Genomic DNA, 24,619 nt, shown 5'->3' with positions numbered 1-24,619 from the left:
AAGGAAGCCTAATGTATGCAATCTTCTCTCAAATGGTTCAGAAAGAAAAGTAAATTGATGGCAAATGAGGCAGATATTGAAAATTGGTGAATTTTGGAGGAGGGCATATGGTAGTTGCAACTTTTCTAAAATTAATAATTTCAAGGTAAAAGGATTTAAAAATTTTTTAAAGTATCTGAGAGGCAAATATATAGAGAGAGAGACAGAGAAAATATTCGTCTGCTGGTTTACTTCCCAAATGTCCACAATGGCTCCTAGCTGGGCAGGAACCAGGTTCCAGGATCCAGGAACTCAATCCAGGTCTCCCAGTTGGGTGGCAGGAACCCAGGCATGAAGCCATTATCAGCTACCTCCCAGGGCACACATTAGCAAGAATCTGGAATCAGGAGCAGAGTCAGGAATTAAACCCAGGCACTCCAATATAGCATGTGCCAAGTACCCAAGGGTATCTTAACCATTCTACCAAATGTCCATCCCAAAATAAAAAAGTTTTTAAAAGCTTCATCACGGGGGCCAGCACTGTGGCGTAGCAGGTAAAGCCACCACCTGCAGTGCTGGCATCCCACATGGGTGCCAGTTAGAATCCCAGCTGCTCTACTTCCGATCCAGCTCTCTGCTATGGCCTAGGAAAGCAGTGGAAGATGGCCCAAATCCTTGGGCCCTTGAACCCTCATGGGAGACCCAGAGGAAGTTCCTGGCACCTGGATTTGGATCAGCACTGTGGCCATCTAAGAGAGTGAACTAGCGGATGTAAGACCCCCCCCCCCGCCCCCTCTCTCTTTCTCTCTCTCTGCCTCTGCCTCTCTGTAACTCTGTCTTTCAAATAAAAATAAATAAATCTTAAAAGAAAAAAAACTCCATCACGAAACACGCACATGTAAACGTACTGTCTTCGGTGGTTGAGATCTTTCCAATTTGACCAAAAATGACATTTGCAGCTGACAAACAGTGCCTGGCCTCCATGAAGCACAGCTGTTGAGGGGGAAACGAGTAAAGATAACTATCAAACAGCTTTTTTTGCAACTGATGCTTGCAAAAGTCTTTTATCATAGGAAAAGCTACAAAATCATGTAAAATACATAAAGCAAGCCCTGCGTAGTTGCTGAACATTAAGGTATATCACACATATCCTAGCATTATCTATCTGGTTAAAAGGCTACCTCAAAGATTAAAATGACAATGCTCGCAAACACTTAGTAATTGGGTAAACTGGCTGGGTGATGACTGCTAACTGATGTGAGCAATCTATCTATAGAACAGTTGTCATCTCAGACTCAGACTGCCACAGAGTCCTTCAGGTTCAGTCTGAGCAGCCATGATAAATTCTTGACCATTTATACCCTGTCAGAGGACTGACAAGTTAATTTTTATCAGGTTTAGAGATCCCTTTTACCTCCTACAAGTCAAAGGCACAGAGGATTCACTCTGAGAAGAAAGTATTCTGTCTTCTAAAATCTTAGGAGGAATTTAGTTACAAGCAGGCTTCTCATCAAGTTTTAAAGTCAACAGATCTACAGATGAACTTTATGGAACTGCCTTACAAACACACTTCCAAGACTTCATCATCCAAATCTGGCATAGTACATGTCTCAAACACTTAAACACCCCCTTGTTAATATATACATCTTGGCTTGTGGTGTAAGTCACAGGACCACAATGTTAAAGTCCAAAATTGGTTGGACACCACCCTCAGTCAATAGAATATCTACTTTATATTAGTTGTAAGTGAAAGACTTTAAATAGTTGGTGATGACTTTAAAACCTCAGCACTGAACGTTCTGCTCCACTGGGCTGAATTCAGATGTCATCTCAGGAACAGCTGAGTACATGTGTAATATTAGCCCAGAACATGCGTGGATCAGATTGTTGGTGTTAAACCCAGAAAGCCAGAAGTTACAGTTTACATAAAGAAACTTGCATTGTTCCTCTACACTCCCTTAACCATCATTGTCTCTTCCATTTGGTCCAGAATGGTTCCCTGTGAGCACCACTACCAGAACGAACAGTGAGTGCCTTATGCTCTACAGATGGCTGGTAAATGTGGGACTTTAGCACCTGCCAGGTTGGCATTCACGGAGTAGCAAAACCTCAGCACTAGAATCAAATGAAGATGATGATGATACAAATGACAACTGCATTTTCTAGCGTGGTTCAAATCCCTCTGTTAGCAGGTTATAAAACTTAAAAAAAAAAAAAAAATTTGGTAAGAGAGTGTCGAGAGAAGGGGCCAGCACTGTGGCGTAGCAGGTAGAGAGGGAGAGGTGCTCATGAAAATTACCTCACGTTCCACTTAAGTAACGCTTAACAACTTCAAACTTTATATTTTAAATTAATATCTAGAATTTTAGCACTGTCAATATCCATGGAGTTTTAAAGTATTGATTAAAATCATAGTAAACACATAGTTTTAAAGTTGCTTAGCAAACAAGGGGCATCCACAGCTATAAAGAAGGTGCCACAAGCAGAGGCACTGGACACACTGTTGGATGATGACCACAGTGAAATGGATTCAGTAGAATTAGATTAGCTGAATGCTCTGTTATATGCTGTAGCGTTACTTACACAATTGATCTTAGACCAAAGTCCTAGAAGCGAAGCTACAGTCACCACAGCCCTTTCTCCTGCTAATAGCTTTTTTGAATGAAATTCTGTGGGCTAATACTTTAAACACAGGGCACATTTACAGAACCAACACTAACATAAAGGTCAGAAAGGATAAGGGCATGTGGATAAGGCAGCTGTTAACCAGAGCTGAAAGAAGGAACTCTGATAAGCAGAGAATTACCAAATTTCAGAGAGGCTTGTGAATTAGCAATAATTTCAATTGCTAAAATAACTTATTAAGGATTAACAGTGGGAACACTGGCTTAAAAGAGTTGTCGGATTGGAAACTCTTCAGGACTAAAGAAATAAGTCAATTAAGAGTACAACAACACGACTCTGACCAGTTCTGATAAACAACGAAGAAGCTAAAATGTGTCCCCATATGGCAGTCCAGAAGAAGCATGTCATAAAGGCCTGGACCTTCAGAATTCAGCAGAAATCGCCAAAATTGAAAAATAAGCATGAAGTTAATTCTGAAAAAAACTGAAATGCATCACATGCTTTTATCAAAGCCCACATTTAACAGTCAACTTCCTCAGACAAATTCTCAGTTACCAGATTATCATTACATAAAGATAAAGTTTTATCTACAGGATAAGATCTTCAATTTACTGCAACATCTCCCTAAATGAATTGAAATAGTGTGCCCATATCAAAAAATATTTGGTCTTCAATAACATGTAGCTTTACTGACTAGCAACATATGAGACAATGATAAAAATCAGAACTTTAAGACTTAAAAGGATTCATGAAACAAAAAAGGTAAAAAATGTTAGTTTACTGGCAAATCGAGCTGCATTTTCCTGTCTCATTTTACATTATAAAATATAAGCTACCTGGTTCTAAAAGATGATCTTTTTCATGGTACTACTGGTTCTATTCCTTTCACTATTGGTTCCCTGTTAGATAACTTGGAGAAGCCTACCTTATTGATGTAAAACTGTGATAAGGTAGCGGCATTAATAGCCCATTCCATTGGATGGTAGGCATTATATTCAAGTTGGCGTTTGAGTGTACTGTGGCAATAGTGAGCAGCCTTCTCAAACATTTCCATGTGCTGGTAGACTTGAGCCAGGTAATACAGGTTATGAGTGTAAACCTTCTCAAATCTGTGAAGGGAAAAAAAATCTGTATAATGGCTTACAATTTATAGGTAAATCTCTCATATATATATATAGATAGATAGATATAGATATCTATATATATCTAAAATTAATATATATATATATATTTATCTTGATTTTCCCACCAACCCTTGAGATGGGTTTGGTTATTCTATCTATTTGATAGATAAAGAAACTGAGTCTCAGAACAAAAACACATAATTCATAGGTAGAAAATGGGAGTTACACTCATGTCAGAATACATATTACATAACATTTAGACTTGCCTTGAAGCAGAAAGCACTGTGATTTTTTTAATCATCTTATTTATACTTTGTGGAAATACCCTTTGAGCTGGAAACTCAACCAGTTCTCCCAAGTGGGTGACAGGAACCCAACTATTTGAGCCATCAACCCCTTATCACTGCCTCCTGAGGTCCAGGAAGTTGGACTCAGAATCCAGAGCCAGGAGTCAGATGTAGGCACTTTGATTTGGGACACAGGTTTCGCAACTGGCATCTTAACTGCTAGGTGAAATGCTCAACCCTCTATAAGAATTTGGGCTGACTTCTATACCTACTTACCTTTTTGATCTCTCTTGGTCAGTAAGTTTCTCTTCTTCAGGAAGAAAATGCTCAGTAGGATCAAGGGGAGGACTCCCAATCTAAAATTAATCAAAAGCTCTTTAAAATGTTAAACTGTAAATGTCAAGTGCCCTCTTCTGGAGGAAGTGGAGAAATCAACTTTAGAAAGCCTGATATACTTCATTTTTTCCTAGTTTACTTTCATGTTCCCCAATAATTAATTTTCTTTTATTTTTTAGAAGTAATTTTTAAAATCATAAAATCCAAAACACTCAAATAAAACGAGACTGCCTACAAGATCACACTTGACAAAATTTTAACTGCTTTTGCAGTTAAGCTGCAAATACATAAAAAAAAAAACCATAAAACACTAACTTGCCTTTACAGATGTATAATTTAAGTGATTTTTGTTGAGAGGCAGAGAGTGACAACACAACATAGAAAATAAGACAGAGAGAGTACTCATCCACTGGATCACCCCTAAACTCCCTTGCAGAGTAGGGAAGGAAGCCAGGAGCTGGAAACTCAACCAGTTCTCCCAGTGGGTGACAGGAACCCAACTAGCTGAACCATCAACTCTTCATCACTGCCTCCCAAGGTCCAGGAAGTTGGAATCAGAATCCAGAGCCAGGAGTCAAATGTAGGCACTATGATTTAGGACATAGGTGTCCTAACTGGCCAATGTTCACCCCTCTTTAAGAATTTGAAATCTTAATTTTGTCTGGTAAAAAGTCTCTTACATAATTTACATAAGGGAGCCAGCACTGTGGCGTAGTAGGCTAAGCATCTGCCTGCGGCACTGGCATCCCATATGGGAGCCAGTTCACATCCTGGCTTATCCTCTTCCAATCCAGCTCTCTGCTTCTGGCCTGGGAAAGCAGTGGAAGATGGCTCAAGTGCTTTTGCCCCTGCACCCATGTAGGAGACCTGGAAGAAGCTCCTGGCTTCGGATAAGTTCAGATCCAGCTGTTGCAGCCATTTGGGAAGTGAACCAGCAGATGGAAGACCTTTCTCTCTGTCTCCCTCTCTCTGTCTATAATTCTACCTCTCAAATAAATAAATAAAATAAAAAAAAATACACAGGGGCAGGCATTTGGTTCAGCAGTTACTTATGACTTGGGATGCCTGTAATCCATATCAGACCTGGTTCAAGTCCCAGTTACTCTGATTCCATCTTCCTGTTAACTTGCATCCTGGAAGGCAACAGATTATGGCTCAAGTACTTGGGTCCTTGCCACCCACATGGAGACCCAGGATAGGTTTCAGGCTCCTGACTTCAGCCTGGCCTGGTATTTGGAGAGTAAATCAGCAGATGGAAGATCTCTTTCTCTCTCTCTGCCTTTAAAATAAAATGAAAACAGGGGCTGCCAAATCAGCACAGCTAGTTAAACCACCATCTGAAGTGCCAGCATCCCATATGGGTGCTGGTTCACATCCTGGCTGCTCTACTTCCAATCTAGCTCCTTGCTAATGTATCTGGAAAAACAATGGACGATGGTCCAAGTGCTTGGGCCCCTGTCATGTATGTGGGAAACCCAGATGAAGCTCCTGGCTCCTGGCTTTGGCCTGGCCCAGCCCTCCCTGTTGCAGCCATTTGGGGAATGAATCAGTGGTTAGAAGATCTCTCTTTCGGGCCGGTGCCGCGGCTCACTAGGCTAATCCTCCGCCTAGCGGCGCCGGCACACCGGGTTCTAGTCCCGGTCGGGGCGCTGGATTCTGTCCCGGTTGCCCCTCTTCCAGGCCAGCTCTCTGCTGTGGCCAGGGAGTGCAGTGGAGGATGGCCCAGGTGCTTGGGCCCTGCACCCCATGGGAGACCAGGAAAAGCACCTGGCTCCTGGCTCCTGCCATCGGATCAGCGCGGTGCGCCGGCCGCAGCGGCCATTGGAGGGTGAACCAACGGCAAAGGAAGACCTTTCTCTCTGTCTCTCTCTCTCATTGTCCACTCTGCCTGTCAAAAAAAAAAAAAAAAAGATCTCTCTCTCTCTGTGTCTCTGCCTCTCTCTGTAACTCCGAAATTCAAATAAATAAATACAGAAATAAATATTTAAAATTGTTTAAGTGAAAATAAATAAATCTTCTAAAATAAGAAGAAACCTAAGTAAGTATAACAGATAGGAAATAAATATTTTTGTTCTGAACTATCAAATGAAAATGAAACCAAGATTTTTAATATTTATTGTTTTTAATATTTAGTTTTCCTGTTTTTTTTTCATGTTTATTCTACTATTTTTCCTCAAGGAAACAAAAAAGTACTATACAGATTATCCTCCTTTTTTAAAAAAAATTATTTTATTTATTTGAAAGACAGTTACTGAGAGAGGCAGAGACAAAGAGAGGGGTCTTCCATTAGATGGTTCACTCCCCAGATGGCCACAACGGCCAGAGCTGTGCCAATCTGAAGCCAGGAGCCAGGAGCTTCTTCTGGGTCTCCCACGTGGATGCAGGGGCCCAAGGACTTGGACCATCTTCTACTGCCATCCCAGGCCATAGCAGAGAGCTGGATTGGAAGAGGAGCTGCTGGGACTTGAACTGGCGCCCATATGAGATATGGTGCTTCAGGCCAGGGCTTAACCCACTGTGCCACAGAGCTGGCCCCCCTCTTTTTTTTATTTGAAAGGCAGAGGTACAGAGAAAAGAGACAGTGATCGTCCAACTGCTGGTTCACTCCCCAGATGGCTGCAATGACTGGGATGGGCCAGGCTGAAGCCAGGAGCCAGGAGCTTCTTCCAGATCTCCCCCATGGGTGCAGGGGCCCAAGGACTTGAGACATCTCTGCTGCTTTCCCAGGCACATTAGCAGGAAGCTGGATCGGACACGAACCGGTGCCCATATGGGATGCCGGTGCTGCAGGCCATGGCTTTAACCCACTGTGCCACAGCACCAGCCCCAAGATTACCCTCTTTCAATACAAGGACATTAAAAACCAATGATTCCATTGGTTATATATTTTATTTTTAAATTTATTTTAAAGGCAGAGTGACAGAGAGTAAGAGACAGAAAGATATTTTTCATCTACTGGTTCTCTCCCCAAGTGTCCACAACAGCCAGATCTGGGCCAGGCACAAGCTAGGAGCCCAGAATTCAATTGGGTCACCCAAGTACTTGAGCCAACATCTGCTGTATTCCAGGGTGTGCAAAGGCAGGAAGCTGGATTTGGAAGTGGAGTGGCTGGAACTAGACCAGGTACTCTGATATAGGATGTGAGCAACCAATGATTTAACCATGCACCAAACACCTTTCCCTCAATATTAGTTTCTAATGAAACACTATAGGTGTTGGGCACCTTTACATTTTAAATGAACAACTTCATGTACAAGAGTGAGACCCTAAAAGCGTGAAAGGAGACCAACATCTCTGTTTGGCTTTGTGGTGCTGTTATCTTAGCATTTTAGGTAAAAATTAAAATGTCAAGGCAGAAGGGCCATGAACTTAAAAATTCTCCAACTTGGGGATATGTTCCTTGTGGGGAAGGAGGAAGGTGTTGTAAAACAGGCCAGCGCCACGGCTCACTAGGCTAATCCTCCGCCTTGCGGCGCCGGCATCCCGGGTTCTAGTCCCGGTCGGGGCGCTGGATTCTGTCCCGGTTGCCCTTCTTCCAGGCCAGCTCTCTGCTGTGGCCAGGGAGTGCAGTGGAGGATGGCCCAAGTGCTTGGGCCCTGCACCCCATGGGAGACCAGGATAAGTACCTGGCTCCTGCCATCGGATCAGTGCGGTGCGCCGGCCGCAGCATGCCAGCCACCGCGGCCATTGGAGGGTGAACCAACGGCAAAGGAAGACCTTTCTCTCTGTCTCTCTCTCACTGTCCACTCTGCCTGTCAAAAAAAAAAAAAAAAAAAAAAAGCTTGTAAAACAATGTACATTCTAAAATTCCTTGTGGTTGTAATTTACATGTTGGTTACTCCGATCTTTATTCTCAAGGGGAATGGTAAAACCAGATTTTATTTACATTTGATTACTGGGCATTTTGCAGTGCCTGGTACACAGTAAAAACAATAAATGTCTGGTGAGTTAAGCTAACAAAACAAATAGAAATGGTCATTCCAAGCATTTTGCTCATAGCTCTTTTCCTTTCATGTGCTAGCATCCTTTTGGTATAGCTATGGGAGTCCTCTAACTGTACAGCTCTTAGAGAAGTACCTTGCACTTGTATTCACCTAGTAAGTGATACAGTAGAAAGTAGGAGTTCTGGGGGCTGGCATTGTGGTGTAGCTGGTTAAGCTGCCACCTGTGATGCTGGCATCCCATATGGGAGCTGGCTGACATCCTACTTCTGATTCAGCTCCTTGCAAATGTGCCTGGGAAGGCAGTGGAATATAGTCCAAGTGCTTGGGCCTGCACCCATGTTGGAGACTCAGAAGAAACTCCTGGTTCCTGGCTTCGGCTTGGCCCAGCGCTGGCCTTAGTGGCCATCTAGGGAGTGAGCCAGCAAATGGAAGATCTCTCTTTCCCTCTCTCTATGTAACTCTGACTTTCAAAGTAAATAAATAACTTCAAAAAAGAAAAGTATGGGTTCTAGAGGCAGATCATGTGGGCTGGAATCCCAGCTTCATCATTTACTAATGAGTCAATCTCTGTCGCTTCTGTTTCCTCATCCATAAAAAAAAGAATAGTACCTACTTCACAGAGTTCTGAGGATTTTATTTTACTTTTTTTTTTTTTTTTTAGATTTCTTTATTTGTTTGAAAGGCAGAGTTAGAGAGAGAGACACACACAAAGAGACAAAGAAAGCAAAGATCTTCCATCTGCTGGTTTACTTCCCAGATGCCTCTGCCTCTCTGTAACTCTGCCTTCCAAACAAATCCATCTTTAAAAAAAAAAAATGTAGATATTCCTGGGCTGGCACTGTAGCACGCCTGGCTCAGCCTTGGGCCATTGTGGCCATTTGGGGAGTCAAACTGCTGATGGACAGTCTCTCTCTGCCCCCTCATTCTCTGTAAACTCTGCCTTTTTATTTATTTAAATGGCAGAGTTACAGAAAGAGGTAAAGACAGAGAGAGAGAGAGAGGTGTTCCATCCACTGGTTCACTCCCCAAATGGCCACAATGGCTGGAGCTTTTTCTGGGTCTCCCATGTGGGTGCAGAGGCCCAAGCACTTGGGTTGTCCTCACTGCATTCCCAGGCATATTAGCAGGGAGCTAGATGGGAAGTGGGGAAGCCAGGACTTGAACTGATACCTATAAGCACCAGCCCAATTAATAAGTTGTTTAAAAAAAAATTTTTTTTTTGACAGGCAGAGTTAGACAGTGAGAGAGAGAGACAGAGAGAAAGGTCCTCCTTCTGTTGGTTCACCCTCCAAATGGCTGCCATGGCCACCACAGCTGGCGCACTACAGCCGGCACTGCACCGATCCGAAGTCAGGGGCTTTCTCCTGGTCTCCCATGCGGGTGTAGAGACCAAGCACTTGGGCCATCCTGCACTGCACTCCCGGGCCACAGCAGAGAGCTGGACTGGAAGAGGAGCAACCGGGACAGAATCCGGTGCCCCAACTGGGACTAGAACCCGGGGTGCTGGCGCTGCAGGCGGAGGATTAGCCTAGTGAGCCATGGCGTCGGCCTTAAATTTTTTTAAACACACCGACTTTAGTATATAAGAATTTCAGCTGCAAGGTGACCTCTCAGCGATGCAGCAAGGATAAAAGACTTAGATCTAGCTTGGACTCCCACTTGTGTGACTGAAAACGGGCCCCCAGTTCCCTGCATCCTCCTTCAGCTGGCTCAGCCCTGCCTTGCCTCGACTGCTGGCCACATCACTATCTTAATAGTCCAGCCATTAACCCAAGCTCTCCCCACCATCTTAAGAGCTCAGCCTTAGTCCAAACCCTCCCAAGCAACACCACTACATTGAGGGATCAGCTGCTACCCCAAGCTCTCCCCACTATCTCAAAAGCTCAGCCTTGGGCCAGCGGGTAAAGCCGCTGCCTGCAGTGCCGGCATCCCATATGGGCGTCAGTTCCAAGTCCTGGCTGCTCCACTTCTGATCCAACTCTCTGCTGTGGCCTGGGAAAAGAGTAGAGGATAGCCCAAGGCCTTGGGCCCCTGCACCCCTGTGGCAGACCTGGAAGAAGCTCCTGGCTCCAGGGTTTGGATTGGCGCAGCTCCGGCCAGTGCGGCCAGTTGGGGAGTGAACAAGCAGATAAAATGGTCCAAATCCTTGGGCCCCTGTACTCGTGTGGGAGACCTGGAAAAAGCTCCTGGCTCCTGATCAGCGCAGCTCCAGCTGTTGTGGTCATCTAGGGAGCGAATCAGCAGATGGAAGATCTGTCTCTCTCTCTGCCTTTCAAATAAATAAATAAATAAATCTTTAAAAAAAAAAAAAAACCAAGCTCAGCCTTAGCCTTAGCCCCAACCTCTCAAGCCTTCCCAACTACTTTATGCCAGGTAAGCCACTAGTTTGTGCGAGCAGGTGCTCTCTCTGCCATGCGTTCACTGGCGGTGAGCACCTCCCAGGTTTGTGAATAAATCTTTTCTGGCTGTGAGTCCATGTTCTGTCTGCTGCTTGTCCTGCTCTTCTTTTCTTAAACCCAGACAGCACTACAGAGAAGTTCTTCAGTACACAGAAGAGTTGTATCAACGTGATGAACAAGAAATCTTTATTATTAATTTTTCACTAGTTTAAATTAAAACTTAAGACATCTGGCACATCACATACCTCTTTCATATACTGGTTATATAGTGCTTCTGATGATTCCAGGTAAGCTTGTGCAGTTTCAATTTCTTCTCTTTCAGACCACAAGATACCCAGGTTATTCTGGAAAATAAAAATAAAGAGAAACAATGATGATCTAACTCTTTGAATTAAAGTGACTTTCAAAGTCAATATTATCAATAAAATAGCACTGGAGTTTTATTAACAATGAATTAATCATTTTTTTTTTTTATTTTTTGACAGGCAGAGTGGACAGTGAGAGAGAGAGCGACAGAGAGAAAGGTCTTCCTTTTGCCGTTGGTTCACCCTCCAATGGCCGACCGCGCTGATCCGATGGCAGGAGCCAGGTACTTATCCTGGTCTCCCATGGGGTGCAGGGCCCAAGCACTTGGGCCATCCTCCACTGCACTCCTGGGCCACAGCAGAGGGCTGGCCTGGAAGAGGGGCAACTGGGACAGAACCCGGCGCCCCGACCGGGACTAGAACCCGGGATGCCGGCGCCGCAAGGCGGAGGATTAGCCTAGTGAGCCGCGGCGCCAGCCCGAATTAATCATCTATACTAATAGGGTCCTTAAGTATTGGTGGGCAGCTGCTAAAATGAACCCCCCACAGATGCATGCTTCCTACTATTCTCACCCTTCTGGAATCTCTTACCCTAGTAGTGTTGGGATTTAGTGGCTTGGTTCTAAAAAACAGAATATGGCAGAAGGGATAGAAAGTCATTTACAAGATTAGATTACAGGGCCGGTGCTGTAGCACAGTGGGTTAAACCCTGGCCTAAAGCCCCCGTATCCCATATGGGCATCGATTCTAGTCCCAGCTGCTCCACTTCTGATCCAGCTCTCTGCTATGGCCTGGGAAAGCAGAAGATGGTCCAGGTCCTTGGGCCCCTGCACCCACATGGGAGAACCGGAGGAAGCTCCTAGCTTCAGATCGGCGCAGCTCCGGCTGTTGCGGCCAACTGGGGAGTGAACCATTGGTTGGAAGATCTATCTCTCTCTCTGCCTCTCCTCTCTCTGTGTAACTCCAACTTTCAAATAAATAAATCTTTTTAAAAAAGATTAGTTTATAAACATGGTATTGTGGTACAGCAGGTTAATTTCTTTTATTTTTAAGATTTATTTATTTATTTGAAAGGCAGAGTTACAAAGAGGCAGAGGCAGAGAACAAGGTCTTCCATCCACTGGTTCACTTCCCAAATGCTGCAACAGCCAGAGCTGATCTGATCCGAAGCCAGGAACCTGAAGCTTCTTGTGGGTTTCCCATGTGAGTATAGGGGCCCAAGGACTTGAACCATCTGCTGCTTTCCCAGGTGCACTAACAGTGAGCTGGATCGGAAATGCTGAAGCCAGGACTCGAACTGGTCCCCATATGGGATACTGACATTGCAGGCAGTGCCTTTATCTGCTATGCTATAGCGCAGGCCCCCAAGTTAATTTCTGTGACCTGAAATTATCTTGCTTATTTGTTTACTTGCTCATGAGAACAGAACCTTGTTTATCTTGTTCATCACTATATCCTCTGGCCTCAGAAAAGTGAGAACAGTGCCTGACCCACAGCAGACCTCAGTAATAAATATTAGTCAAGGGGCTGGTGATGTGGTGTAGCAGGTAAAGCCTCTGCTTCCAGTACTAGCATACCATATGGGCTCTGGTTTGTGTCCCAGCTGCTATAGTTCTAATCTAGCTCCTTGCTAATGTGACTGGGAAAGCAGTGGAAGATGGCCCAAGTGCTTGGGCCCCTGTACCCAGAGACCCAAATGAAGTCCCTGGTGGTTAGGGCTATTTGGGGAGTGAATCAGCAGATGGAAGATGCCTCTTTCTGACTTTCCCTCTCTCTCTGTAACTGCCTTTCAAATAAATGAACACATTTTAAGAAAACAAAAAAAAACCACCACAGCTTCCATCTTGGGAGCTTGGTCTTCCTTGCTCTGAGGGAAGCCAACTGCCACACTGGGTCAGAAGTGCAGCAGCTGGGACTCCAACTGGCACTCTGATATAGGACGCCAGTGTCACAAGCAGCAGTTTAACCCCCTGTGCCACAACACAGCTCCAGATAACTTTTCAAAAGCCTGTGAGGAACTAAACCCTGACAACCTTGTGAGTGAGCTGAAAGAGGATCCACCCCAGGGAAGCCTTCAGGTGGGAATGCAGCCCCAGCAGGGCAACAATGTGATGAGGAACCAGGAGCCAGAGGCAATTAGCTACACCTGTGAGACTCCTGCGCTAACAGAGACAAACTGTAGGTAAACTCACTGAGACCTCTTTTTTTTTTTGACAGGCAAAGTTATAGACAGTGGGAGAGAGATCTTTCCTTCGTTGGTTCACTCCCCAAATGGCCACCATCCGAAGCCAGGAGCCTCCTTCTGGTCTCCCATGTGGGTGCAGGGCCCAAGCACCCGGGCCATCCTCCACTGCACTCCCAGGCCACAGCAGAGAGCTGGACCGGAAAAGGAGCAACCGGGACTAGAACACAGCAGCCATTTGGGATGCCACTGCGGCAGGTGGAGGATCAACCAAGTGAGCCACGGTGCCGGCCCCAACACTGAGACCTCTTTAAAACATATAAGCAGTCTCAATAGTCACCGTTAGTTTGAGTCAAGTCTGAAAAAAAAAAAAAAAAGGTGAACTCTCAGGTTCCAGAATAAGCCAAAATTGAATTATTATTATTATTATTTTTTTTTTTTTTTACAGGCAGAGTGGACAGTGAGAGAGAGAGAGAAAGGTCTTCTTTTTGCCGTTGGTTCACCATCCAATGGCCGCCGCACCGCGCCAATCCGAAGGCAGGAGCCAGGAGCCAGGTGCTTCTCCTGGTCTCCCATGGGGTGCAGGGCCCAAGCACTTGGGCCATCTTTCACTGCACTTCCTGGCCTGGAAGAGGGGCAACCGGGACAGAATCCGGCACCCAGACGGGGACTAGAATCCGGTGTGCCGGCGCCGCTAGGCAGAGGATTAGCCTAGTGAGCCGCGGCGCCAGCCGCAAAATTGAAATTATATTGTTTGAAAATTCTGAAGACACCACGTGCCTTTTCTCATCAGTTAAGACTCCTCACATTTACCATTCCAAAAACTAAAACATATTTGCATTTTCCAGAGTTTTTTTTTAATTTTATACAAAAGTGATTTTTTTGAAAGTTTTAATAAATATAAATTTCATAGGTACAGTTTTTTGGAATACAACAGTTCTTCCCCTCATACCCTCCCTCCCTCCCCCACTCAAGTCCCACCTCCTACTCCCTCTCCCATCTCACTCTTCATTAAGATTCATTTTTAATTATCTTTATATACAGATCAACTCTATACTAAGCAAAGATTTCAACAGTTTGTAAAGGTGATCTTTGTTTTTAAAGATGTATTTATTGGAACGGGTGCCGATTCATGTCCCGGTTGCCCCACTTTTCTTTTTTTTTTTTTTTTTAAAGATTTATTTATTTATTTGAAAGAGTTACACAGAGAGAAAAGGAGAGGAAGAGAGAAAGAAAGGTCTTCCATCTGCTCGTTCACTCCCCAAATGGCACTGCAACAGCTGGAGCTGCACTGATTTGAAACCAGGAGCCAGGAGCCTCTTCTGGTCTCCCATGTGGGTGCAGGGGCCCAAGGACTTGGGCCATTTTCTACTGCTTTCCCAGGCCATAGCAGACAGCAGGATTGGAAAAGGAGCAGAAAGGACTAGAACCAGTGCCCATATGAGATGCTGGCACCGCAGGCAGAGGATTAACCTACTGTGCCACAGCGCCAGCCCCCAGCTCCACTTTCATTCCAACTCCCTGCCAACTGCAGTCATCTGGGAAGTGAGCCAGTAGATGGGAGATCACTGTTCTCCCTCTCTCTGTGTAACTATGGCCTTCAAACAAATTTTTAATTTTTAAAAGATTTCCTTATTTATTTCAAAGGAAAAGTCACGAAGAAAGAGCTCTTCCATCTACCTGTTCACTCCCCAGTGGCTGGGGCTGGGCCAGGCTAAAGCCAAGAGCCAAACACCCCATTCAATGCTCCCATACGGCTGGTAAGGACCCATGCACTTGGGCCATCTTCCACTGTTTTCTCAAGTGCATTAGCAGGGAACTGGATAGGAAGCAGAGCAGCATGGATTCAAACCAGCACTCCAATACGGGATGCCAGTGTTCCAAGTAGCAGCTTAACCTGATATGCCACATTAGCCTCCAAATTCTTAAAATTATAGTTTTAAGCAAAGTGTAAGTTGACTGGATTTGGAGTTATAGGCTATATAATATTTTGAAATTTATTTTTGAGAGGCAGAGACAGGCAAAGCTTCCATATGCTGGTTTACTCTCCAAAGGCCTGCAACAGCTGGGACTGAGCTAGCCAGGATTTGGTAACTCAATCCAGGTTTCCCACATGGATGGCAGGGACCCAATTACTTGATCTATCACCACTGCCCCCCAGGATCTACATCAGCAGGAAGCTAGAACTGGGAGTTGAGCCATGACTCAAACCCAAGCAACTCCAATACAGGAAACAGGTATTCTAACTGGCAGTTTAACCATTATGCCAAATGCCCACTCCCTACATAATGCTTGTTTGTTTATTTATTTAAGATTATTTATCTGAAAGGCAAGTTACAGAAGGAGAACTTCCATCTGCTGGTTCAGTTCCAAATGGCTTCAATGGCTGAGGCTGGGCCAGGCTGAAGCCAGGAGCCAGAAACTCCATCCGGGTCTACCACATAGGTACAGGGGCCCAAGTATTTAGACCATCTTCCAATGCTTTTCCAGGAGCATTAGCAGGGAGCTGGACTGGAAGTGGAGCAACAGGGATATGAACTGGTGCTCATAAAGGATTCTGGCATTGCAGGCAGTGGCTTAACCCACTAAGTCACAACACTGGCCCCATAACATTTCTAAAAAAAGATTTATTTATTTCAAAGGCGGAGTTTCAGAGAGAAACAGAAAGAGATTTTCCATCCAGTGGTTCACTCCTCAGATGGCCCTATGGCTGAAGCCAGGAGCCTGGAACTCCATCAGGGTCTCCCAAGTGAGTGGCAGGGGCCCAAGGCCATCTTTCACAGTTTTCCCAGGAGTATCAGCAAAGATGGATTGGAAACAGAGCAGACAAGACTTGAACCGGTGCTTATATCATACAGCAGCATTGCAGGTGGTGGCTTAACCTGCTGAGCCACAATGCCAGCTCTGCTATAAAACATTTTTAAAATCATATTTTTAAACCAGGTTTTAAAAACCAGTTTGACCCATTAAATGGTTCTCTTATCAGGCTCTGCAGGACAAACTGGGCCCACAGGTGGTCAGAACTCAAGAGTAGAGGCTGAGCTTCCCTTAGACAGTGGGATTAGACTGTCTCCCATTCCTTGGAATAGTCCTTTAGACACAAGGATACTTTGCCTGGCCTTCTACCATCTTCTGATCACTTCCCTACGGAAGGGAAAAGGATAAGGAAACAGTTTTTAATGTAGATCCTTAACCTCAGATCTATGAGCTGTCAAGGAATCCATGAAATGAATTCATAAATTTGCAAAGGGAAAATATTACAAATCTAAATGCTGACATTGTGGCACAGCAGGTTAAGCCTCTCCTTGGAATGTCAGCATCCCATACCAGAGTGCTGGTTCAAATCACAGCTACTTTGCTTCCAATCCAGCTTTTTGCTAATGTGCCTGAGAAGACAGCTAATGATGGCCCAAGGACTTGGGTCCCTGCCATCTATGTGGGAGTCCAGAATGGTCTCCAGACTTCTGGATTCAGCCTGGCCTACCTCTGGCTGTTGTCATTTCAGGAGTGAATCAGGGGATGGAAGATCTCTGTTTTGCCCTCTTTCTCTGTCACTCTGCCTTTCAAATAAATAAGAATATAAATCTTCAAAAAAAAAAAAAGCTAAAATTCAGCATTTTAAAAAATTATGAATGCAGGAAACAAACTGCAGGTGTATTATAGTACCTGCAACTTTGACCAAAAGAAATGGAAAATTTTTTTTACATTATGCTAGCTTGAAGATATCTCAAAATATCACTTAGTGCATTAGAGTTATTGAAGCTACTAGATATATTAACATTATTTAATGTGTTGATAAAGAACTATTACTGAGTCATATGTTTTAAAAATATCTTGGTAACTGTACTTCTATATTATTGGGTTTTTTGTAACGTTATGTATTTTACTTTATAGATTAAAAATCATTATTTATGGGGTCCGTGTTGTGGCTTAGCAGGGGAAGCAACCACCTGAGATGCCAGCATCCCATATCCTGGCTGCTCCACTTCCTATTCAGTTCCCTGCTAATGGCCTGGGAAAAGCAGCAGATGATGGTCCAACCACCTGGGCCCCTGCCACCCATGGGAGACCTGGAAGAAGCTTCTGGCTCCTAGCTTTGGCCATTGCAGCCATCTGGGAAGTGAACCAGGGGATGGAAGATCGATTTTCTCTCTCTGTCCCCCTCTCCATTCCCTCTTTCTGTAACTGACTTCCAAAATAAATAAATCTTTATACATATATTTTAAAAATAAAATCATATTCATTTATATAAAATTCCAGCTTCTCCAGACTGCCAAAGGGGGCATGTGAAATAAAAAAGGTTTAGAAACCCTACAGTTTAAAAGTGACTTGGGGGGGCCCCCAACACTGAGGTGCAGCAGGTTAAAGCCTCAGTCTGCAGCAGAAGCAGCTCCTGGCTCCAGACTGGCACAGCTCTTGTCATTGCAGCCATCTGGGGGAGTGAACCAGCGTTTGGAAGACTCCCCTCTCTCTCTCTGCCTCTCTGTAAGCCTGTCTTTCAAATAAACAAAATAAATCCTTAAGAAAAAAAAAAGTGACTTGGTCATTCCACAGAAACATAAAATATATCAACTCAATAATTTTATGAAAAAGTGACTTGATCTGTCCTCAGTAGTTAGCACTGTAGGTCATACTGATAATATAATGAGATTGGGCAGTTCTCTGTTCAACATTATTTACTTATTCTTTTTAACAGATTTTTTTTTATTTGACAGGTAGAGTTACAGACAGTGAGAGAGAGAAAGAGAGAGAGAGAGAGCAAGGTCTTCCTTCCGTTGGTTCACTCCTCAAATGACTGCCACAACTGGAGCTGCGCCGATCTGAAGCCAGGAGCCAGGTGCTTCTTCCTGGTCCCCCATGAGGGTGCAGGGCCCAAGCACTTGGGCCATCCTCCACTGCCCTCCCAGGCCACAGCAGAGAGCTGGACTGGAAGAGGAGCAGCCGGGACTAGAACCAGCGCCCATATGGTATGTCGGTGCCGCAGGCGGAGGATTAACCAAGTGATCCACAGTGGCATCGGCCTTTAACAGATTTTTTAAGATTTATTTAATTTATTTGAAAGGCCAAGTGACAGAGACGGAATAACAATAGAGAAAGAGATCTTCCATCACTGGTTCACTCCCTAAATGGCTGCAACAGCTAGGGCTGAGCTAGGCCAAAGCCAGGATCCAGGAGCCCCATCTGGGTCCCCCATGTTGACGCAGGAATACCTGCTGTCTCCCAGGGAGCACATTAGCAGGGAGCTGGATTGGAAGTGGAGCAGCCAGGACTCCACATCAGGGCTCCATGCCTCAATCAAGTATGCTGGCATTGCAAGCAGTGGTGTAACCCGCTGCGCCACAACAACCACTCCTTAAATAATTTTTAAAGTACTTATTAAGATCTGAAGTTATGGCCGGCGCCACGGCTCACTAGGCTAATCCTCCGCCTTGCGGCGCCAGCACACCGGGTTCTAGTCCCGGTCGGGGCACCGGATTCTGTCCCGGTTGCCCCTCTTCCAGGCCAGCTCTCTGCTGTGGCCAGGGAGTGCAGTGGAGGATGGCCCAAGTGCTTGGGCCCTGCACCCCATGGGAGACCAGGAGAAGCACCTGGCTCCTGCCTTCGGATCAGCGCGGTGCGCCAGCCACAGCGCGCCGGCCGCGGCGGCCACTGGAGGGTAAACCAATAGCAAAAGGAAGACCTTTCTCTCTGTCTCTCTCTCTCTCACTGTCCACTCTGCCTGTCAAATAAATAAATAAATAAATAAAAAATCTGAGGTTATATGGTTAAGGAAAACTTCAGATAACTGAAGTTTAGTTTGAATTTAACATATTACAAATTTCAATAGTTCCTCATCCACTCAAGAGATATTTAGAATCTGCACACTATGGGCCACCTACTGGGGTGAGTTTAAGAAAAGGTAGTCTCTGTTACTGTGTGGCTTTCAAATTGCTGGACCATGACAAAAGAATATGATCCAGTATGAGTTGTCTCTTAATTTTGAGGTTTGTCTTTGAGACCTACTTGCCATCAAATCCACTTTGGTAATATTCCCTCAATCACCTACACTGGGTCCTGGAACTACTGGCTGTGAGAGTAAGCAAACATCCTGGCACACACAGGAAGCTCATGCATCCTTGTATTTTCAAGAGTTTTGTTCCCAATGCAGAATGTTGGTTTATTTCTTATCAAGCACCATAAAAACGGGAATATTGTAAGTATTCAAAGGTGGTAAAGAGATCAGTCTGAACCAAGATGATCCAAAGAAAGTTACTGAAATGAGGTGATTCTTGGGATGGTTTTGAATGGGCAGGAATCCCCCGGGGGGGGCGAACCAATGTAGCAACGGAAACTGAAGACTTCAGACATTTTGTTTTGAATTATTAATGTTTTACGGTCACTGTCATTTTCACGACACCTTAAGTTAAGATTTACATTAGTCTGGATTTTAACAGAATGACCAGTCTCTGGACAGCGGAGAGCCGGCGGGCACATGACACGCAGGAGGGCCCCGGAAACCAGCGTGCTGCCCGTGGGCAAGCGAGGCACGGAGAGGGAGTATGGAAGCCAGCGCAGGGGGATGCGGTTACACGGCTCCAAGTCCTAAGGCTGGCCTTTCCCACCGCTTCAAACACACGAGCAGAAGTCGTGCCATATCTAACACGGCCCGGAGCGGGGGCTCCTCTCCACGCCCTCGCCTCGCACGGCCCGGGGCCGGCTCTGGGGGCTGCACGGCGGCCGGCCGGGCTCGCTCTCACCTGCGCCTGGATGTAGAGGGAGATGCAGCCGTGCGAGAGCCGGTACCTGCGCAGCAGCCGCAGGCATTTCACCAGGTGCTCCTCGCCCGCCGACAGCTCCTCGGTGTCGATGTGGTTCACCCCGAGGTGGAACTCTATAACCGCCAGCCTGACCGCCCGCTGGGCGACGGGCCCTTCGGCCTCCACCACCTCCGTGGGCAGCCCCAGGGCGTGGTCCCCAGCGCCCAAGCCCTCGTCGGCCTGCAGCCGCTCATCCTCGTCGTCGGGCGCGGGGCCGAGCAGCGCCTTGACCTCTTCCAGCAGCGCTCTGGCGCTGTATTTGGACTTGTACGGTTCCTTCTCCGGGTTTTTATGCAGTTCCACTCGCGACAGGGCCAGCGCCGCCTGGAATTTCTCTCGGACCTCGGCCCACTGCGCACTCGCCATAGCGGCCCCTACAGCCGGGGCTTTCTCAATGTTTGCAGTCAGGACTCCCGCCTTCCTTCTGCTTTGCGACACTTCACTTACGGCTCTCGACAGGTCGGGCTGCGGCAGATCGGCAGCCAATTAAAGTCCGCTTGGGGAACCGCAATAGGTTCGGCAGTGACCAATGGGAAGGCGAGGTGGTAGCCATGGCAACTGCTGTCTAGAAACTAGGTCCCCGAGGGTGTCCCGCCTCCAGCCCCGCCCCCTTACGTCGTGATGTCGTCTCCTGTTAGTTCACCCTGTGAAGTGTGTGTATGTATAGTGCATATTAAAATGTTTAATATCCGCTTACTTTACCGAAACATTTTGGAATATAGTTTACAAAAATATCAGGGCCGGCATTGTAGCGTAGCGGGTTAGGCCCCAGCCTGTACCCCCGGCATCCTGTATGATCACCGGTTCGAGTCCCGGCTGCTCCACTTCCAGTCAAGCTCCCTCCTAATGTGCCTGGAAAAGCAGTGGAAGAAGCTGCCTCCACGAGTGGGAGACCTGGATGAAGCTCCTAGCTCCCTCCTGGACCAGCCCTGGCCATTGCAGCCATTTGGAGAATGAACCAAGCCGATGGAAGATTTGTCAGTCTCTTGCTCTCTCTGTAACTGCCTTTCAAATAAAAAATAAATTAAAAAAATTTTTTTAAAAGAAGGAAAATAGCTAATGGATGTAAACTGGAAGGCAACCGACCTTTGAGATTAAGGTATACCCTACCCATCGCTGGTTAAGTTTCTTTGGAAAAGGCTCTGCTCTCTAACAGGGATCGCTTACTAGGACATGAATTCTTGATGGGAAGTTATGGATATGAGCACTCACCGGTAGGTACCTATTTCACTGAGCCTGGAATACAGAGGTGAACTGCCCGAGGTAACGGGCTGGAAGACCGGTTACCACTGAAGTAACCAAGTGGGGAAGGGAGACTTTTACCAAGCTCTAGCTGCATGAAGTGCCTTGAGATAGGTATTTTTATTTTTTAATTATTTTATTTTATTTATTTATTTATTTATTTATTTGACAGGCAGAGTGGACAGTGAGAGAGAGAAACAGAGAGAAAGGTCTTCCTTTTGCCGTTGGTGCACCCTCCATTGGCCGCTGCGACCGGTGCACCGCGCTGATCCGAAGGCAGGAGCCAGGTGTTCCTCCTGGTCTCCCATGGGGTGCAGGGCCCAAGGACTTGGGCCATCCTCCACTGCACTCCCTGGCCACAGCAGAGAGCCGGCCTGGAAAAGGGGCAACCGGGACAGAATCTGGCACCACGACCGGGACTAGAACCCGGTGTGCTGGCGCCGCAAGGCGGAGGATTAGCCTAGTGAGCCGCGGCACCGGCGAGATAGGTATTTTTAAAAACATACCAATTTGGGGCTGGCGCTGTGGTGCAGGGGTTAATGCCCTGGCCTGAAGCACTAGCATCCCATATGGGCACCGGTTCTAGTCCTGGCTGCTCCACTTCCAATCCAGCTCTCTGCTATGTCCTGGGATAGCAGTAGAAAATGGCCCAAGTCCTTGGGCCCCTATACCTACGTGGGAGACCTGGAAGAAGCTCCTGGCTCCTGGCTTCAGGTCGGTGCAGCTCCGGCTGTTGCGGCCATCTCGGGAGTGAACCAGCGGATGGAAGACCTCTCTCTCTGTCTCTACCTCTCTCTGTAACTCTATCTTTCAAATAAATAAAATAAATCTTAAAAAAAAAAAGTACCAATTTAGGAAACTCCCAGACACATTAAAGTTTGAATCTTAGATCCATGTTAGCTCTTCTAAGCTTCAGTTTTCTCATACTGAAGTATCACTGGTATCACTGATCTCCACGGGATCTGGAACAATCACACCTGAATGTTTCACCTGCTTCTGCACATTAATAATCCCTCAGTACCTGCAGGGATTGGCTTCAGGACCCCAAGAGACATCAAAATCACTGGATGCTCTAGTTCTTTATGTAAAATGGCCTGTTGTTTGCATATAAGCTCCCCACCCCTTCCTTTAAGCCATCTCTAGATCATTTTTATTTTAAAGATTTGTTTTATTTATTTGAAAGACAGAGTTAGAGAGAGAGGTAGAGACAGAGCGAGAGGTCTTTCATTCGATGGTTCACTCTCCAATTGGCTGCAATGGCCAGAGCTACGCTGATCCAAAACCAGGAGCCAGGAGCTTCTTCCTGATCTCTCACGCAGGTGCAGGGGCCCAAGGACTTGGGCCATCTTCTACTGCTTTCCCAGGCCATAGCAGAGAGCTAGATCAGAAGAGAAGCAGCTGGGTCTTGAACCGGCGCCCATATGGGATGCTGGCGCTTCAGGCCAGGGCGTTAACCCGCTGCGCCACAGCGCTGGCCCCTCTAGATCATTTTTAATACCTAAAACATGTAAAGAAAGTTTGAATTGCTTATTATACTTTTTTAATTAAGATTTTTATTTATTTGACAGGTAGAGTTACAGACAATGAGTTAGACAGAAAGAAAAGTCTTCCTTCCATTGGTTCACTCCCCAAATGGCTGCTACGGCCAGAACCGCACCAATTAGAAGCCAGGAGCCAGGAGCTTCTTCCTGGTCTCCCATGCAGGTGCAGGGGCCCGAGCACTTGGACCAACCTCCACTGCTTTCCCAGGCCACAGCAGAGAGCTGGACTGGGAGAGGAACAACCGGGACTAGAATCTGGTGTTCAAATGGGATGCCAGCGCCGCAGGCAGAGGATTAACCAAGTGAGCCACGGTGCCAGCCTCTATTATACTTTTTTTCCCAAATATTTTAAATCCAGTTGGTTCAATATACAGATTGGGAACCCAAGGATACGGAGGGTCAATTCTATGATCAAATCAGAATTCATTACTTTCTCCTTCTCATACACCCCTTCTCTCCTACACCGTATGTGCCACATTTGCCTTTGATATCATCCACCAGGCTGGGTTTGTACTGTTCTCTTTTAAAGTGTAAAAATACTGCTCATCCCACCTCCTCCTAAACAGCTCTTTCCTCGTCTCTGTCTTTTCATCTCTAATTTAAGCCACCATCATCTGATTACTACTAAGAGGCACTCTTGCTGCCAGTCTGGCCTCCTGCCACTCCATGTCCGACAGTACTGAGTGATTTGTTCGCTTATTCAGTATGTAGTGTCTATGATTTGACAGGCACTGTTGTAAGCACTAGGAATTCAGTAGCTAGTAACAAAAACCCCTGCTCTGCTAAGGGAAAACATTCTATTTTTTGCAACATTACATTCAAAATCACTTCAGGGATGTGCCTTTAGGATGCTGCCACTGGGGTGCCTGCACCCCACACGGGAGCGCCTGCTTGGGTCCCAACAACTCTGCTTCTGACCCAGCTTCCTGCTAACCCATCAGGGAGGCTGATGACTGCCCAAGTACTTGGGCCCCTGCCACCCAAGTCTCCAAGAGGGAGACCTAGATGGATTTCCTGGATTGTGGTTTCAGTCTGGCCTAGCTCTTGGCTGTTGCAGCCTTTTTTTTTTTTTTTTTTTTTTTGACAGGCAGAGTTAGACAGTGAGAGAGAGAAAGGTCTTCCTTCCGTTGGTTCACCCTCCAAATGGCCGATATGGCCAGCGCACCGCACTGATCCGAAGCCAGGAGCCATGTGCTTCCTCCTGGTCTCCCATGCAGGTGCAGGGCCCAAGGACTTAGGCCATTCTCTACTGCCTTCCCGGGCCACAGCAGAGAGCTGGACTGGAAGAGGAGCGACCGGGACAGAATCTGGCGCCCCAACCAGGACTAGAACCCGGGGTGCTGGTGCTGCAGGCAGAGGATTAGCCTAGTGAGCCGCGGCGCTGGCCCTGTTGCAGCCATTTGAGGAGTGAACTTGCAGATGGAAGCTGTCTTCCTGTCATTCTGCCTTTCAAATAATATTTTATAAATTAAATTACTTCAAAGTATTTATTTTACTGTACCACTCTTTAAGACTCATTCATTTTATTTATTTATTTATTTATTTTTGGACAGGCAGAGTGGACAGTGAGAGAGAGAGACAGAAAGGTCTTCCTTTGCCATTGGTTCACCCTCCAATGGCCGCCACGGCCGGCGCACCACACTGATCCGATGGCAGGAGCCAGGTACTTCTCCTAGTCTCCCATGGGGTGCAGGGCCCAATGACTTGGGCCATCCTCCACTGCACTCCCTGGCCACAGCAGAGCTGGCCTGGAATAGGGGCAACTGGGACAGAATCCAGTGCCCCGACCGGGACTAGAACCCGGTGTGCTGGTGCCGCTAGGTGGAGGATTAGCCTAGTGAGCCGCGGCGCCGGCAAG

The 24,619-nt window shown here is 46.2% G+C and overlaps 1 protein-coding gene across 10 annotated transcripts in view; it reads right to left on the bottom strand.

The window, feature by feature from the left end:
- Positions 1 to 20,476, bottom strand: part of KIFBP (kinesin family binding protein) — a 29,562-nt gene extending 9,086 nt beyond the window's left edge. For 4 of the 10 annotated variants that reach the window (XR_016222232.1, XM_002718448.6, XM_089314983.1 and 1 more), the window contains exons 1-5: positions 19,919 to 20,475; positions 10,940 to 11,038; positions 4,292 to 4,371; positions 3,530 to 3,713; positions 888 to 972 (exon numbers count right to left, since the gene is read on the bottom strand). Coding sequence is in view for 7 of the 10 variants with exons in the window: in XM_002718448.6 (XP_002718494.1) it covers positions 888 to 972; positions 3,530 to 3,713; positions 4,292 to 4,371; positions 10,940 to 11,038; positions 19,919 to 20,344 (874 nt within the window). In the remaining 3 variants the exon portion in view is untranslated. Of the gene's footprint in view, positions 1 to 875; positions 973 to 3,529; positions 3,714 to 4,291; positions 4,372 to 10,939; positions 11,039 to 19,918 lie in introns of those variants that run through there. The other 6 variants (XM_008270032.5, XM_089314984.1, XM_089314981.1 and 3 more) reach the window with 4 other exon arrangements.
- Between the last annotated feature and the right edge of the window lie 4,143 nt (positions 20,477 to 24,619).

Source organism: Oryctolagus cuniculus, chromosome 15 (genome assembly GCF_051225735.1).
Source record: "Oryctolagus cuniculus isolate XC-2025 breed Fujian yellow rabbit chromosome 15, ASM5122573v1, whole genome shotgun sequence".
In the NCBI taxonomy this organism is placed as follows: Eukaryota; Metazoa; Chordata; class Mammalia; order Lagomorpha; family Leporidae; genus Oryctolagus; species Oryctolagus cuniculus.
Note: the sequence above shows the minus strand (reverse complement) of the source record. Positions and strands in the feature narration are given on the sequence as shown.